Source organism: Austrofundulus limnaeus, unplaced genomic scaffold (genome assembly GCF_001266775.1).
Source record: "Austrofundulus limnaeus strain Quisiro unplaced genomic scaffold, Austrofundulus_limnaeus-1.0 Scaffold13, whole genome shotgun sequence".
Lineage (NCBI taxonomy): Eukaryota > Metazoa > Chordata > Actinopteri > Cyprinodontiformes > Rivulidae > Austrofundulus > Austrofundulus limnaeus.
In genome coordinates, this window is record NW_013952415.1 from 3,738,215 (window position 1) to 3,753,876 (window position 15,662).

Here is a 15,662-nt window from a genome sequence, read left to right on the forward strand (position 1 = left end):
ACATTTTGAATAAAGCTGAAGAATACATATGTTATTTTTATTTTGTTAGTGTTTTCTGAAAGTTTATCTGTTATTTAAGAACACACACACACACACACATTTTGAATAAAGCTGAAGAATACATATGTTATTTTTATTTTGTTAGTGTTTTCTGAAAGTTTATCTGTTATTTAAGATGTCCCCGAGTAGATTTCCTKAAACAAAGTATATTTTAAAAATATCAGTAGCAGACTTTTTAAAAACACACATTGCTTCAGGATATGTGCCAAAGACTCCTCAGTCTGCTGTCTGCAGGGTCCCCAACCTTCTATGGTCATGTTATTGTAACGCTGCAGGCTGTTCAGTACATGACAGAGCTTAGGTCGCATTAATAGATACAATACAGACACGCTGTATGACAAATCGCTCACTGTGCAGATTCTATAATCAAGAATAAAATGTGCTTTAATGCTTGGTGTTGTGTCTGTGACTGTTTGCAGTGTCAGACGTGCAGTACGGGCGCTTGGGCTCGAACGTGACGCTGGAATGTGGGAAGTCAGAAATCGGGTGAGAAAAACAAAACTAGAAGTTTATCGGAGGGATCTGAGTTTTTGTCCACGTAGCTGCTTTGAAAATGTGTCCAACTACCACAATCATGGAAGCTGGACAGAGTTTTTAGTTCATCAGTCTTCAGCTTTAATAACTTTACTGTTATGTACATGTGAACATTAGATCAAAACAACACACATGATTTGTAAATTATTTGAAGATTTACATGTGAAAATGTCTCAACATAATAACTGAAACATCACATGGTCCTGACCAGGATCCCTGTGGAGTGGCGCCACAACCACAGCTTAGTGTTGCCGTGGCACAAAGTGACATCAGACGGGCGACTAGTCCTCTATCATGTCGACCAATCGGCACAAGGCAACTACAGCTGCTATGACAACAGTGGGATCCTCCGTTCCATCAGCCTCAGGCTGGGCCGTAAGTGATGATGTGACTTCTTCAGGTTCACATAAAATATTTTGGCCTTAGAAGAGTTTAAAAGTGCTCCAGATCAATGGTTCAGTTTCGTTCAAAAATGTTTTTGTTACTTTCTAATTGAATTAAAATTTGCATCGTATCTAACTATTTTAATGATCTTCCCAACATTTAAATTATATTTTTTGTTCATAAGAAGACTATTTATTTAAAAAAGTGATAATCAGAAAAGAGGTTGTCCTTGTTTAGAGGAAATAGATTATAGCAAGCATTACAAAGCCCTCTGCTTCCTGTTACTGTCTTATACAGGAAGGGGCTTCCGAAGTGAGCTTCCTTCAGAGTAATATGGAGTTTAGTCTTGTGGTGGCCAATCATGTCCTGACGATTTTAATTTATAATGGGGACAGTAGGGTACTTATGCCCAAGGACAAGCCTTGTAATATGTTCTGGAAAAAAAAGGCTGTTTTGTATTGAAGTTAAAGTTCTGTCTGCTGTTTCTCAGATCCCCCTGGGCTGCTGAGTATTTCCTGCCAAGTGCCCAATCACACACACGTTCGCTGCTCCTGGAGGGAATCTGTAAAAACCTTCCTGCCAGCCGGGTTCAACGCCTCCTTCAGGTAAGAGCCAGTTACTGCATCTCAGCTGTCATACTTAGAAAAGGCAGTTTAAGCCTTCCCTTCAGCTTCATAACATGATAGTGTTTTGTCATTTTTAGCTTACAYTTGTTTTTTTACCCGAGAAAATAAAATACTTTTACATCTTTGCTTTTCAAGAGGGAAGGGTCAGGAGTGGAGACCTTGCATCGTGGACGTCACCCACAGGCACTGTGATGTACACCATCCTGCTTTCTGGCAGACCATCCACATGCTCAGAGTCATTGAGACGAACGCTCTTGGGTCCGAGACAACATTGGCCCAATTAAAGCTTCATGAGCTTTGTAAGATGACATAAGGGAATGGGGAAAAGTTTGATTTGACATGCAGAAAAAAAAGGATTTGCTTCAGGGTAATAAATCAAAGCTAGTTTGAAAAATAATAAACTGACACAGGAGTTATTTTCTTAACATGTCACATACAAGAAAGACTCATTGGCTCAAAGTTTACATATCAGACCTTACAAAGCCAATAATTCAACTGGTAATCCATCAGCTGAACAAGTGCTTTTTAGCTATTATTTTCTACTGTTATGAGCTGTCTTTACACAAACAAGAGCAGTGAGTAAATTATGGTTTAACTCTGTTGGTGCTTGGTGATATAATTTTTATCTGCCTGTGCTTTCTTTGTAGTAAAACCTGATCCTCCAGAGTCGGTGTCTGCAAAAGAAGTGGAGGGTTTTCCAAAGAAACTTAGGGTCACATGGCACTACCCTTCTTCCTGGCCACAGGAAATCGCTTTCCCTCTTCTTTTTCACATCAGATACAAGCCTCACGGTTCTAAGCTCTGGTCTGAGGTTAGTAAAACATAAGCTCTTTTTGTTTTATTATTAAAGGAGGTGAAGTCAAAAGTAAGCCTGAAGTTTGGCGCAGTGTAAATAATTTTGATAAACTCATTTCAAACTAGGAGGAAATTTACATTGACATATAAACACAACACAACACATGTTGGTCACATTGTTCCACTCATTTTAATCTTGTTTTCTTTTACTTATAAAGTAAGCATCTCAACCCTCATGCTAATATTTGCTGCAGCATTGTATTTGTGTGTGTATGTGCACATTCAGTGTCATCCCTCTGTGTTAACAGATTTTCACAGAGGACAATGCAGTTGTGGTACCTGACGCCCTGGCAGGTCACCTCCACCAGGTTCAGGTTCGAGCCCGGGACGAGGTGGATCCTGAGAGCCAATGGAGTGAGTGGACCCAACTGCATCTCGTCAGACCGTGGGAAGGTGAGAAAAGAAAGATAAATGTACTATTAGCCATTTTACTTAAGAACAATTAACAAATGGTAACAAACCTAAATATTTACAATATACTTATGTATATTTAAGGTTGTAACATAATAACAATTTCCATCTACTACATCAGAGGACCATCTGTCCTCACCATCTGTAAAATTCATGGCGGTATAGCAGTTGTTATGAATGCTAAGGTTCATTAGCTGGCAGCCATTTTCAAGTGAAATTGACTCTAAAAGTTATTTAACTGTAAAATATGCACCCAATAATTATTTTCTGAGAATTTCATTCATTCAATGTTTTATAAAATATGTTGCTAACAGGCAAACAAAGTTGACTCCAGTTTGCACATGTGTTGTGTTGGAGAACAATTTTCAGATTCCACCACACCAAATGATTGCATCTGTAAAACTGACTGAGTTGTAGTCATGTTTGTGTTTTCTAATGTTAGTTGGTTGTGGTGGRCATCTTGCATTGGGTTAATTCTGAAAGTTATCTAGTTTAACAACATTCAGTTTCATTGCTATGCAGATGACACYCAGCTTTACCTTTCCGCTAAACCCAATTAATTTCTTTCTCCTACCTGCCTCTCTAACTGCCTTCATGAAATTGGGTCCTGGTTCCCCAACAGTTTTTCTCAAACTTAATGGTGGTGAAACTGAAATCGTACTTGTTGGCACCAAATCCACCATCTCCAAGATAAACATTTTTTCTATTTACATTAAAGCTTCTCTAGTTTCTCCCTCTCCCCAGATTAAAAATCTGAGTGTCATCCTCGACAGTACCTTATCTTTCCACAAGTCAATAATGTCAATCAGTCAGCTTACTTCCACCTATGTAACATCTCTCGCCTTCGTCAATCTCTTACACCCAACAATACAGCCATTCTGGCTCATAATCTGGTCAGATCTCACCTTGATTACTGTAACTCACTTCTTTTTGGTTTACCTGACAAACTCCTCTAAAAACTCCAAGTTGTTCAAAACTCTACTGCTTATATAATCACCAGAACGCCCTCCGTCATATAACACCAGTCTTACAGCAACTACACTGGCTTCTTATTAAATATTGAATAATTTACAAAATGAGATTCCTTTCATTTAAAAGGGACATATCATGTCAAATCCACTTTTTTAGCTGTTAAATGCATTCTGTTATGTACTTGGAGTCTCTAGKAGTGCAGAAAAGTTTAATTTAGTCTCTCCTAGTGCTACAAAGATGTCTTTATATTCTGTTTGTGTCATATTATTCAACCTGGTGAGTTCTCTCTATGTTATGTGACATTTTCTGAACTATTACATCAAATAATCTGYGAAAGAATTACCATATAAGGTCTAGACTTACCAACTACAATTTCCTCATCTTATTTCTCCTCTGGTTCTGGGTCACACTCTTGCTCCAACACTTAAGTCTGGATGGACAAGTCTTCTGTTGTTGACACTTTTTGTTGACACTTTTCAATTTAATTGTAAATCAAATGTTTCTGCATCGCCATAAAATGTAACCTGCTCTCTCAAACCGGAGTGGACCGGTCTGGAAGCAGGAGCTGGGCGTCTTAAAGAAACAGTATCAAACCCAGCTGCTTTGAAATCTTATACATTATAATCATACATCTCTTTAACTCCCATTATCTCGCATGACTGGTTATTTACTTATAGTTGTTGCTTGTTTCATTTTCTTAATAGTTTTTATTGTGTTTACCATTCTATTGGGATCTTATTATTGACCTCTGTAAGGGACTTTGGGAGTTTCAAAAGGGGCCTATAAATAAAATGCATTATTCTTCTTAATTGTATATGTATATTCATTAATATTCATTCAGTGGTTGGTTTGATATTTTGCTAACACTACAGAAAAATGAAAAAACTTGCATTTACAATATAAACTCAAACCTTTCTCTGTCCTTCATGGCTAACTGTGTGTCTGTTTCTCCCTTTACAGAAGAGCCCAACCCTGGCCCTGAGGAGAACACAGAGTCTCCTGACTGTAATGGTTTCTGCATAGAACCTTCAGCTTCCACAAAGCCAACCCGTAAGACAATTTTCTTTATACAATTAAAATAAATAAATAAATAAATAAATAAATAAATAAATAAATAAATAAATAAATAAATAAATAAGCAAACTAAGCAACAGTCTTCATGTTATAGGCAACCATAAACCCTGGTAATGACAAAACATTTCTTGTGTTAAAAAGTCAAAGTTTTTAATTTAAATTGGATATTCTATCTACATTTAATTACAATCTTTATATCTCAGTCTGGTTTGGCATCTTGTATTGCGAGCTACAAGCTTCATAGCTAAATACAAAATACAGGAAGAGCATGTTTTACGTCTTGTTTTGGCTGCAACAAGATACGTAATCAGTCATTAAAAGCCGCATTGTTTTCTGAACCACTATTTACAGTTATTACAGGCAACCCAGAGCCACGCCTGAACATGATTGGTGTCATCATCAAATTGCATATAATTGCAGGAAATTGCACCTGTAGGGTGTTATGTTTTGTGCAATGCTATTTGTTCTCTGGTTGAAAAGTTAAGTAGATAGCAGCTCACGTGTACAGTACAGCTGCAAACATGCACACGCTCCGGTGGTGGATATAACCAACTTTAGGTTTAGATGGTTTTTTTTTTTCATTAGAGAAGAACCCGTCCAGAAGACCTACACATTTTTTTTTCTTTTTGATTTTTTACCTGGATTACTGAGATGCATCAGGACATTTTTTTTTACTGTTTGGAATCTGCGCTTGCTTGTTATCATTTGCAGATGTGCTCACAAACTTATTTTTTTCACTGAGCAGAAGGATTTTGACTGTTTTTGCTGTGTATTGTTGTGCATGTGTTTGTTTTCTAAAGTGAAATTAGTGCATGTCTGCACAAATGCTGTAACTGCAAATTTAAGATGAACTTCTAACCAAGACTGTACAGTTTTTTTTTTCTTTTTTTGGTTTGGTCTTTCACAAAAATGTGAAATCATTTTTCTTCTTTTTTAAACTCAACTATGTGTTGTTGCCTATTTATTTTTGATGTATCAATTCAAAACTTAAATTTTTATCACATCAACTGTTTTTCTATTTCAATCAAACCTTTCGTTATCWATGAACTTTTTGTTGTGTTGCTGTAGCTTTGTTACATATTTCTCTCCCACCTGCTTGTTTTACTGATGCCCACTTCTTCCTCTTCCCATACAGATGCTGTGAATGGGGATGAAGGTAATTTGGGTCTGGCGATTCTGCTGGTTTTGTTCTCAATCTTTATCCTCACCACCGTCCTTTCCCTCATCTTTATAGTATGGTAAGACCCTACACACACACACACACACACACACACACATCTCAAAGCTGTGTAATCCAGCTGTGAGTGAGATTTTACATAACGGTGTTGCATTTTCTCAGGATGAGACAGAAGCGGACTGAACACGCCACCAAACAGGAGCTCGCCTCTATGGTCAAGATGAAGTCAATCCCAATCTAAGACGACCCTCATATGCAAAGTAATTCTAGAGCAACTTTTTTTTATTGACATGTTTTCTGTGCATGTGYTGTGTCCAAATGTTTAGTAGATTTCTGTAGCTTTAAACCAGTTTTTTTTTTTTATTTACTGTTGTTTTTATCTGTTCGACAGATTTATCTGTAGGTTTAGATGAGAAGCAGCCTCTGTGTGAAGCTAATTAAAACCATAACGTCTCATAATTCTTAAAGAACTCCACGGAATATCCTCAAACGGGCACCAAGCCAGTGAGAGGAGTGGAGGAGTTGATGTTTTCTCTCTTAAGTTTCAAAGAGCTGCTATAAACAACTTAGAGACAACCTCTCAGATAACCAGCCAGCTTGTCATTATAAGGCTGGCACACACACACACACACACACACACACTGATTATAACCCTGTAAATATTTCTGCGTAGTTCCAATCCCACTCTGCTATTTAAATATGCACTTTCAAGTCAGAAGCTAATTAAGTGTATAATTCTCATTTAAATGTGTTTTTAATTTTTTTTTACAGTTGTATTTTCTCTTTCTTGCTCTTCCTCATTGATTCGCTTCTTTTCCTCCCTTTTTTTTTACCAACTCTTCTCAGATTGAGTTGATGCATCAGCCACCTGTCAGCTGGAGAAGTGAGTAAACACAGAGACACCCTGGTTGTCTTATTTCCAGCCCCAGCTTCCAGGATAATCCCGTGGAAGGGGATGCTTGTTTGGATTTCATACCTGACAGCGGGGTGAGTTTTAAAAAGGCTTCCCTGGACATATTCAGTGGTGTCATCTAAGTGAGCTACCCATAAAAAAAAAGAAGATTCAGCAGACTCCAAACGTGCGGAAAAACAGACCTTGCTCTTTTGACTCCAGCAGTGTTTAGTCTTTATTGGACCGAAGGATAAACGCTGCAGCAGGGACATCTGAGTTCACTCACAAATGCTGCTGCTTTAGGCGGGACGACTCTTTGTGCCTTTTTAAGCGACAAATCAGGACGAGATGTGCAGCTGCCAACCAGGAGAACATAGGATTTACTGTGGAACAGCTTGTCTGTCTTCTATCACCCAGAACATTTCACTYTTTTTTAAATTTTGTTTTAAGTTTCTTGGTGAGAAGGAACAGAATCACGTGTTCATTCCTACATCAACTGACTCAGTGCTGTGAAGGAAGCATAAATTCTGCTGGTGTGTGCGTGTGTGTGTGTGTGTGTGTGTGTGTGTGTGTGTGTGTGTGTGTGTGTGTGTGTGTGTGTGTGTGTGTTTGTGTGTGTGACGCCAAAGCAGCAGCAATGCCGGGCATTAGAGCCTCTGCTGAGTAGAGGGGTGGGGTTAGAGAGTAATCTGGGCACATGATCTTAAAGATTAGGGTTCAGAAATAGCAGGCTGGGGGAAAAAAACTTTATCTGGTTTATGACTAATTTTATGTTGCATGATATCATGATAGGTTGCATGAATGATTTTATGTTACATTATTGATCTGTTGTCGGTCATTTCAAATATAGGTAGTATTTTATTTTTTTAACTTTGTGTTTCTTATATACCTCTGTATCCATCCACAATAAGTATTTGTGTGACTGAAAGAAACAGGAGGAGGAGGAGGAGGAGAAACTGGCCTTTCACAGATCACCAGCATTGCATCACACACTTATTTATTATAGTTTTACATCCTAGAGAGTTAAAATCCACTCTAGGTTCCTAATAATTGCTTTTTGTCAAAACAAGTGAATGTTTGAGAAGACACTTAAAGAGCTTAAACAGCATCAGATACTTATAAAATACATTAAAAGCTGAACACTTATTCAATAAAATTGAATAAAACAATTAGGGGTGGAGGCTCCAAAGTGAAATCTGCAAATTAATTATAAAAATAATAAATACATTGAAAGTTCAAATATTTTAAAAAGCAGATGTTATTATAACAATTGACTTAATACAATTAAATAGTTTAAATAAAGTTACGTAAAACCAAGACTACACAAATTTGTTAAATTGTTTACCTTTTACRTGTATGTATAAATTAATTATTGGTTTCAGTTTAGATTTATCAAGAATTAATACAAATTACAAAATACAATTTTACCAATATTAGTTTAAAACCTTCAACTTGTAGTTCAGATATATCTATATAAAAAAGCTAAACAAAATGTAAACATTTTGTTTTACTTTATAGTAAATTAATAGAACCATCCTGCTTAACTGGACGTTATGTCTCTCACTGGGATGGTTGCAACTGTGGCAAGCAGTTTTGTCATATAATAGTTGAGATGGGTTCTTCAAAGTAAAAACCCACAATCTAATCAGAATGAATACTAAATTCAAACTTAACTCGTAATAATTAGAATTCTTAAAGATCATTGTTAGAATTCYGTTTCAGATGTTCTTGATGTTCAGTTTAAACATCGAGAAAGAAGAATGTTTAAATATGTGCAGCAGGGATGGTGGTTAGGATGATTTTTTAAATTCCTGGATATCTGCAGTTTATATCATTTCATTTTATTGAATGTTTAAACAGTTGTTTAATTATAGTTTTAGTATTTTGTCAACATGCTAAACTTACTTTTCCCTAGTGGCAGTTGTCGACATTAAAATATAGCTTCATAAAGTTGTGAGTTTGGTTTGATTGTATGTTACAACAGCCTTCTGTACTTTATTTWGCCCCCACCATCCAGCACCATTTTCTTTTTGTTCTTGTTTTTTTTCCCCTCAAAGCAAACAGATGATGATGCAGAAAGTACAGGATATAAAGGTTAAAGTAGAAGCTGCAGATTTATCTTGCAGCTGATTTCACTTAAAGKGGGATGTTTGTGGACGGGTACTGCGGGCATTAGCATGTGGTTCTGAACAACATGTTAAATGAAGTGGGTTTGGGAAAACTGAAGATATTTTACATTTTTTGGAGAGAGATGGCAGAAGTTGGGATGGTTTTACCAGACACACATAAATCACACAAAGAACTCTTTGATAGTTTTTTTTTTTACACAGCTGCAGCACAATAATAGTCTAAATGTGCAAGTTAAATAATCTTTAACTAGTTAGTTAAAGTTTAAACAATAAACTATGGGGCTCCAAATGGAAAATGAAATGTTAAAAAAATCATTAACATATTTTCATTATTTAGCTCACTTTTTGAGTGTTTAATTTTTCCACTAACATTTTGTGATTTGGCTCACTATTCTTACATTTAGCTATTTTTTTCTAAATGTTAAGTTTTAATGTTAAAAAATATATTTGGAGATTAAATCCTACATCTCAATGGTTTAATCCAAATGTAAAAGTTAAACACTTAAAGTTGGAGTTAAATGTTAAAGTTCACATTCAGGCACTTAGGAATGGAACATAGCCTTTGCTTTTAGTGCTTGGCTCRTGTTATGATGTCATCATCCTGAGACAATAGCAACTGCTAGCGATCCGATGCGCAAAACTGCAAGTTTTATGTCTTGTAGGGGAAGTTTTAGCTGCGTTGGACCACTAGCACTAGCTAAACAGTGAGCTAAACAATGAAAAATATGTTACTGAAAAATTTTTGACATGTCATTTTACACTTGGTACCCCATAAGAAACTGACTTTAGTTTTTCTCACTACATGTCTCAAATTCCACTGACCTTAAAAAAAATGTTTACCTTGTGAGTGGTCAGTACTTTCTTTCTGAAACGCCTTTAGTGCATATTTCTTCTTTTCATTATATTCTTCTGTTAATTCAAACTTTGTCAATTCATTGACTGATTGTGTACGTTCAAGAACACAAGGTGCATCAAAGTCAAACTTTCTCCAGTTTGATGACTGTATGTTCTCTAAAGCTAGCTCCACATATGTTGCATGGATCYCAGCAAAGCTTACTTGTATATTATTATTGTATATTACATTTAAAGATATGTATTGTGTATGTGGTGTTTATAAATCAGTTTTTTTTGGAGCTTACTCAGACATGGTTTTACTCAGTGCTGCATTCATTTTGTGCAACTAGGAGCATTCCTAATTGCCAAATATGACTGAAGTTGAMCCCTCAAGTCAGTGAAGAGAAATAAATACATAAAACAATAAATGAAAAAGTATTAGTAAAAAAGGGAAACCATCATTAGTGACTGAGGATAACCCATGTCTGTTGAGCCACTCCTGCATTGTGTTTGTATGTTTTTTTTCCCAGTTACATGAAGCTGTGTTACTGTACAGTTACTGAGTGAATGATGGGTTTACTCATCTGCTTTTCATGAACATGTTCAACTTATTTTTTTCCGTCACTCAAACCACAATTTGTATTTTAATTTAATTTTTTTTTGTTATTTGTCTTTTTTTTATTTCAAACTCTGTACATTCAGAATAACAATGTATTGAATTTAAATATCCTGCCAGCTCCTTTAGGTGTTATTCAAAAAAAAAAACGACATTTTGCACAGAACTTCTGTTTTACAGTTAGCATAAAAAACCCATATGCTGCAGATTTGAGGAGCAAAAATACTTTTTTTTTCGTATTGTAAAACCAAAAAAGTTTGAGCATTAATAATTTGATAATTTACCCTTAAGATGGGGCAACAATGCGGTTCCATTTATCTGTTCTCTGTGGTTGACRGTCTGTATTTCCTCAACCTGTTGAAAACATTTGTTTCTGTGGACAGATTTGACTCTGTGTCTGCCTGTAGTGTGTGAGAACCAATGGAGTCTGTGGGTTTTAAATCCTACAAGTCAAATTCCACTCAGACATCTGCTCTCAGATGTGTATAGTCGAGGTTTTTGTTTCGTTTYTTGCTTTATGTGTACAACAACAAAACAATCATAAGCTGTTTTTAATTTTCCCTCCTCTTGTAATGGTATGTTTCTGTGAAATAAATACTATTTTATCACATTTTCTTTTCTAGAAACATCTTCATTGCCATTATGATTTCTTTTTGAAGTCGTCAGGTCAAAACAGTTTAATTTTTAAATTTAAAAAAAGAAAAGTAACAAATGGTCCTTAATATACGGATTATTTTTAATGTTCAAACTGCCTTTTGTGGTGTTTTTTTAATGGACTTCGAAGTCTATGGGTTTTTTTATTTGTTTTGTTTTTGTACCTGGAAAGAAATTGCTTATCTAGTGTGCTCACACACATCCTGTAGAGTTCAAACACACAAGGCTTGGCCTCCTTACGACTTAAATTTTTATTGTCCCCATGACCACTATCAGCTTTTGTGAGACCTTTCCCTCACATCTTTAGGGTGAAAAAAAAAAATGCTGAAAATTATTATTTTTTTACTAACCAGTCAGTTGGTGTAAGGTGTAATGCTTCCCTAAAAAAAATTTTTAAAAAGTGCTGTGACAGCAGTTTTTACTTGAGTGGCGGGTCTGTCAGACCAACCTCTTCCTTCCTGCTGGATTCAGGATATTTCCAATTAGCAGCAACAGCTCAGCACAATAGCTTTCACTGACAAAAATAATAAACACTGCAAGTACTTAGTGAGTACTGTACAGGTCCTTAAGCCTCTGTAAGTGAGATTATGTCATGTGGTTCTATTAATGCATGTGTCAAACCCAAGACCCGCAGGCCAAATGTGGCCCACGGTTGACCCCYATCTCTCCTCCTTTTACTTTTAATAGTATTTCTGTATTTATTTCMCATTTAGTCAGTTGTACACGGTGCTTTTCAGTGTTTATATGTGGTCGTGTTAAAACACTTTCTCTGCAGAAAATACCACAGAGCTCAGTTATTGTTAGCAGTTCTCAGCCATAGCAATGAGACGAGGAACATGTTTTGTTGAAGTTAAACATGAATTGTCAAAGTTAATTACAACTGACCGTAACGCTAATGTGGCCCTCGGTGAAAATGAGTTTGACACCCCTGTATTAACATACGGGTAATTAGTGCCACTTCTATGATTTCCATTTTAAATGGCAAAACACACGTTTTATTGTTGTAGCCATAGTTAGAGGGATAAAAACACAAACCCATTAATCATGTACCATGCTTTAAGTTTGGCTTTGTTTCTCACAAGCCTTGAAGGCAACCTAGAAATTTATAAATATATATTTGTATAAAAATAGAAAAAAAGACTTGTTTTTATATACAAAGAATTTGTTTTATACATTTTATTGAGATAAAACACTTAAGTTATAACTATCTTGGCACTCACTACTGAAAACTTACATTTTGAACAAAAAGTAAAATAATTTTAGAATCCTAAAGTGCAAAAAAAAAAAAAAGCAGCAATGAAGGAGTTTTACTCAAAGTGATGATTTAAAATGAGATTACACTTATTCCACTTAAACAGGGATGAAACTGCTGAAACCTTCAGTGACTTCGACTGTTACACAATTTTTAAAGGTTTTTTGTACCTTAGAAGTGATATAAAGAATAAAAGAAAATTAACACAAATACTATTGAAGTAAAATATTATGCATCAAGAAAACACATACAACCTGATTAACTTCTCACCACTGAAAGTCCTTTTGCAAAAACAAGGAATCAAAGCTATAGCTGCCATCTAGTGGTCAACAATGATTACTACAAGCCTTTCAAGGAAAACCTTTKTTTTCATGGCAGATATACTGATTTGAAGCTGTCCGATTTTACTCAAACCACATCTTTGTTACATTCAAACTACACATTTCTGAAACCCAGCATTAGAYTACATTATGCATATTAAAACAGGGTGTTTATATGAAGGTGTTCAGTTTACATCTGCAACRATGAGTTGGCTTCTAAAAACTCTGTTTTAGTAGCTGTCTTAACCAGAATAAGTGATTCATTGTAAAGAAATAAAGAGTTAATGTTTTTTCTAAATGTTCAGTCACACAGGATTCAAATTTAACAAGCAGCAGAACAATTGAAAAAGTTTTACTTTACAATATACTACAGGGTATTTAAACTAATAGCAAAATGTGATCTGAAAATCTGTGTTCATAGTCATCAAAAATGTCAACAAATGTTTGCATTTCAGCCTCAGCTTCCATATTTCCATACCCTTACCTGGCAGGTAACTTAAATTCAACAAACTGACATTTGAAACACAGCAGAAGGAAGCCACAGATGCAGCTCAACCGAACTGCTGCAGCATCTGTATCAGCTCCGTGGGATAGGATGTGGCATTTCCAACAACACCAAACGGTGATATTTCACAAGCAAACGGGAAAAGCCGCCGTGTTAGGTGACTTCAAGCCTCTGCTCCATTTCTGTGGCTGACACAGTTGGCAATAGAACTCTGATTAGCACAAAAAAAGGCTTTGTCAGGAGAAAAAAAAAAAGGCTTTTGTAATAGGAATCTGCAGATAAGTGCCTCCTTTCCACTAGTGCCACTTGGTGTRGTGTCGGTACRGTCAGTGTCAGAACGGGTCAATTCGGGTGCTTTTCCATTGACGTTCCAGTCCGGTTCCAGTGGGTGTGTTTTGGGCGGTTGGTGGAGGTGGCTTTGGGGTTTTTCAAAAAAAGAGTTAATGCGCAAAATGAGATGGAAAAACATTTGCCGAATAAGTTCTGAAATTTTAAAAATTTGCTAAAATTCCAATTAAAGTTGGATGGAAACACAACTAATGTCACTGCTACAATTGGGAAAAAAAGGCGCCTCGTGTTGTTGTAAAGGCAGCTCAGACTCAACCAGTGACTCCACCCCCTAGCCAATCAGTGACRAACAGTGTTCTGATGTCACATTTTGATGTCAACTGGGACCACTTGGAACCACAACAAAGTAGGTACTGAAAAAGGGCTGGTTCCATGAATGTGGTCTAATGGAAATGGCTTGGAACCGTACCGACACTACACTAACCTTTTCCACTAGTGCCACTTGGTGTAGTGTCGGTACGGGTCAGTTCGGGTGCTTTTCCATTGACGTTCCAGTGGGTGTGTTTTGGGCGGTTGGTGGAGGTGGTTTTTGGGTTTTTCAAAAAAAGAGTTAATGCGCAAAATGAGAGATGGAAACACATTTGCCGAATAAGTTCTGAAAATTTAAAAATTTGAATTAAAGTTGGACGGAAACACGACTAATGTCGCTGCTGCAATTGAAAAAAAACGGCGCCTCGAGTTATTATAAGTCACGAACAGAGTTCTGACGTCGCATTTTGGTGTCGACTATGACCACTTGGAACCACAACGAAGTAGGTACTAAAAAATGGCTGGTTCCAAGAATCTGGCCTAATGAAAATGGCTTTGAAAGGGGCATTAAACACCGTTTTGTGGTATTTACAGTGGATCTGTCGTTCGGCAGAATTTGAGTCCAGTCCGATACAAAAAGCTATACATGTGCGTTGGAATTCATTAGAGTCACAGAGACTAATTCAACCCACAGAAGGATGACAGTGCTGAAGCTGCTGGGTGCAGTGAAGAAGAAAGTGACCCGGTGTGGAGTAGTTTTACAGCCTGTGGTCGAACCTTTGGTTGACTTTTCCTTGAGTGTTTGTAGGATGAGGCTAGACTGGAAAAGGAAATTACAAATCTTGCCTAAAGAATTGTTCAAAAGTTGTCCGATAAGAAGAAAGAAAACCTTTCACAGCTATAAAAACAATTAGAGATAAAAAGYACTCTTCAGTCAGGGGTTCAGATACGTACGGTAAACCACAGAGGGACCTTTTAAAGAATACACTCACGACTGGCACTCATTGGAATGTTCTGTTACATTAAAGATATTCCCTTTCTTGAAAAGCATCAAACAGTTAGCGTTAGTTTCACATAAACTGAAAACCACATATTTCAAGAGCTATACATAGTTCCCCTTCATATTTCAAGTATTTAAAGGTTTGAAACCTGTCGTCAGACGTCACCTAAACGTCGATGGCTACTCCGTGTTTCGTGGAGATCATGTCCCTGGTCCCGGTCAGGTACATGAGCACCGAGCAGAGGTGGGGGAGCGTCGCCGTGGTGCTCACGTACAGCCAGTAGGGGACGGGCGCGGTGTTGCCGAACGGGCAAACCCACAGGCCGTGGCGGACGGCGTCCCGGACGTGGTGCGTGGTCATGGAGATGAAGAGCATCCACGGCAGGGAGCACCAGGAGTCCTTGAGGCGGCCCACCCACATGAGGAAGCGCAGGGTGAGGCAGATGACGGGGATGAGGGAGGAACAGTGGAGTGGGGGGCGGTGTGGGAGCGAGACGGCAGCCTKAACGGACGGAGAGAAAGGGAGTCATCAATCAGCCTCTCAAAACTTTAAAACAGGGACGGAACGGTTCATTCAAGCCCCGATTTGATTTCATTATTGATTTTAAGCTCATAATGATTATTTTAAAAAAAATCAACAAAATGAACTGTAGCCATTTTATATCCATTTTTTTCTCTTTTATAGGGCTCCATGATTAGTTGTAACATTAGATTTTATTTGATAAACGAATATTTTAACTGTAAAATAAAGACTGTAAAAATACTGTAGG

General features: G+C 37.0%; 2 protein-coding genes across 2 annotated transcripts in view; one reads left to right on the top strand and one right to left on the bottom strand.

Moving 5' to 3' along the window:
- The window catches only part of il11ra (interleukin 11 receptor subunit alpha), a 40,476-nt gene extending 31,818 nt beyond the window's left edge, over window positions 1–8,658 (top strand). Inside the window, exons 3-12 of the mRNA XM_014002509.1 lie at window positions 480–546; window positions 806–969; window positions 1,469–1,583; window positions 1,740–1,903; window positions 2,252–2,415; window positions 2,708–2,852; window positions 4,803–4,892; window positions 6,052–6,154; window positions 6,256–6,353; window positions 6,940–8,658. Coding sequence (XP_013857963.1) covers window positions 480–546; window positions 806–969; window positions 1,469–1,583; window positions 1,740–1,903; window positions 2,252–2,415; window positions 2,708–2,852; window positions 4,803–4,892; window positions 6,052–6,154; window positions 6,256–6,334 — 1,091 coding nt within the window. The 3' untranslated portion in view covers window positions 6,335–6,353; window positions 6,940–8,658. The remainder of the gene's footprint in view (window positions 1–479; window positions 547–805; window positions 970–1,468; window positions 1,584–1,739; window positions 1,904–2,251; window positions 2,416–2,707; window positions 2,853–4,802; window positions 4,893–6,051; window positions 6,155–6,255; window positions 6,354–6,939) is intronic.
- A 5,529-nt stretch (window positions 8,659–14,187) lies between these two features.
- Window positions 14,188–15,662, bottom strand: part of tmem267 (transmembrane protein 267) — a 3,816-nt gene continuing 2,341 nt past the window's right edge. Inside the window, exon 3 of the mRNA XM_014002522.1 lies at window positions 14,188–15,394. Coding sequence (XP_013857976.1) covers window positions 15,059–15,394 — 336 coding nt within the window. The 3' untranslated portion in view covers window positions 14,188–15,058. The remainder of the gene's footprint in view (window positions 15,395–15,662) is intronic.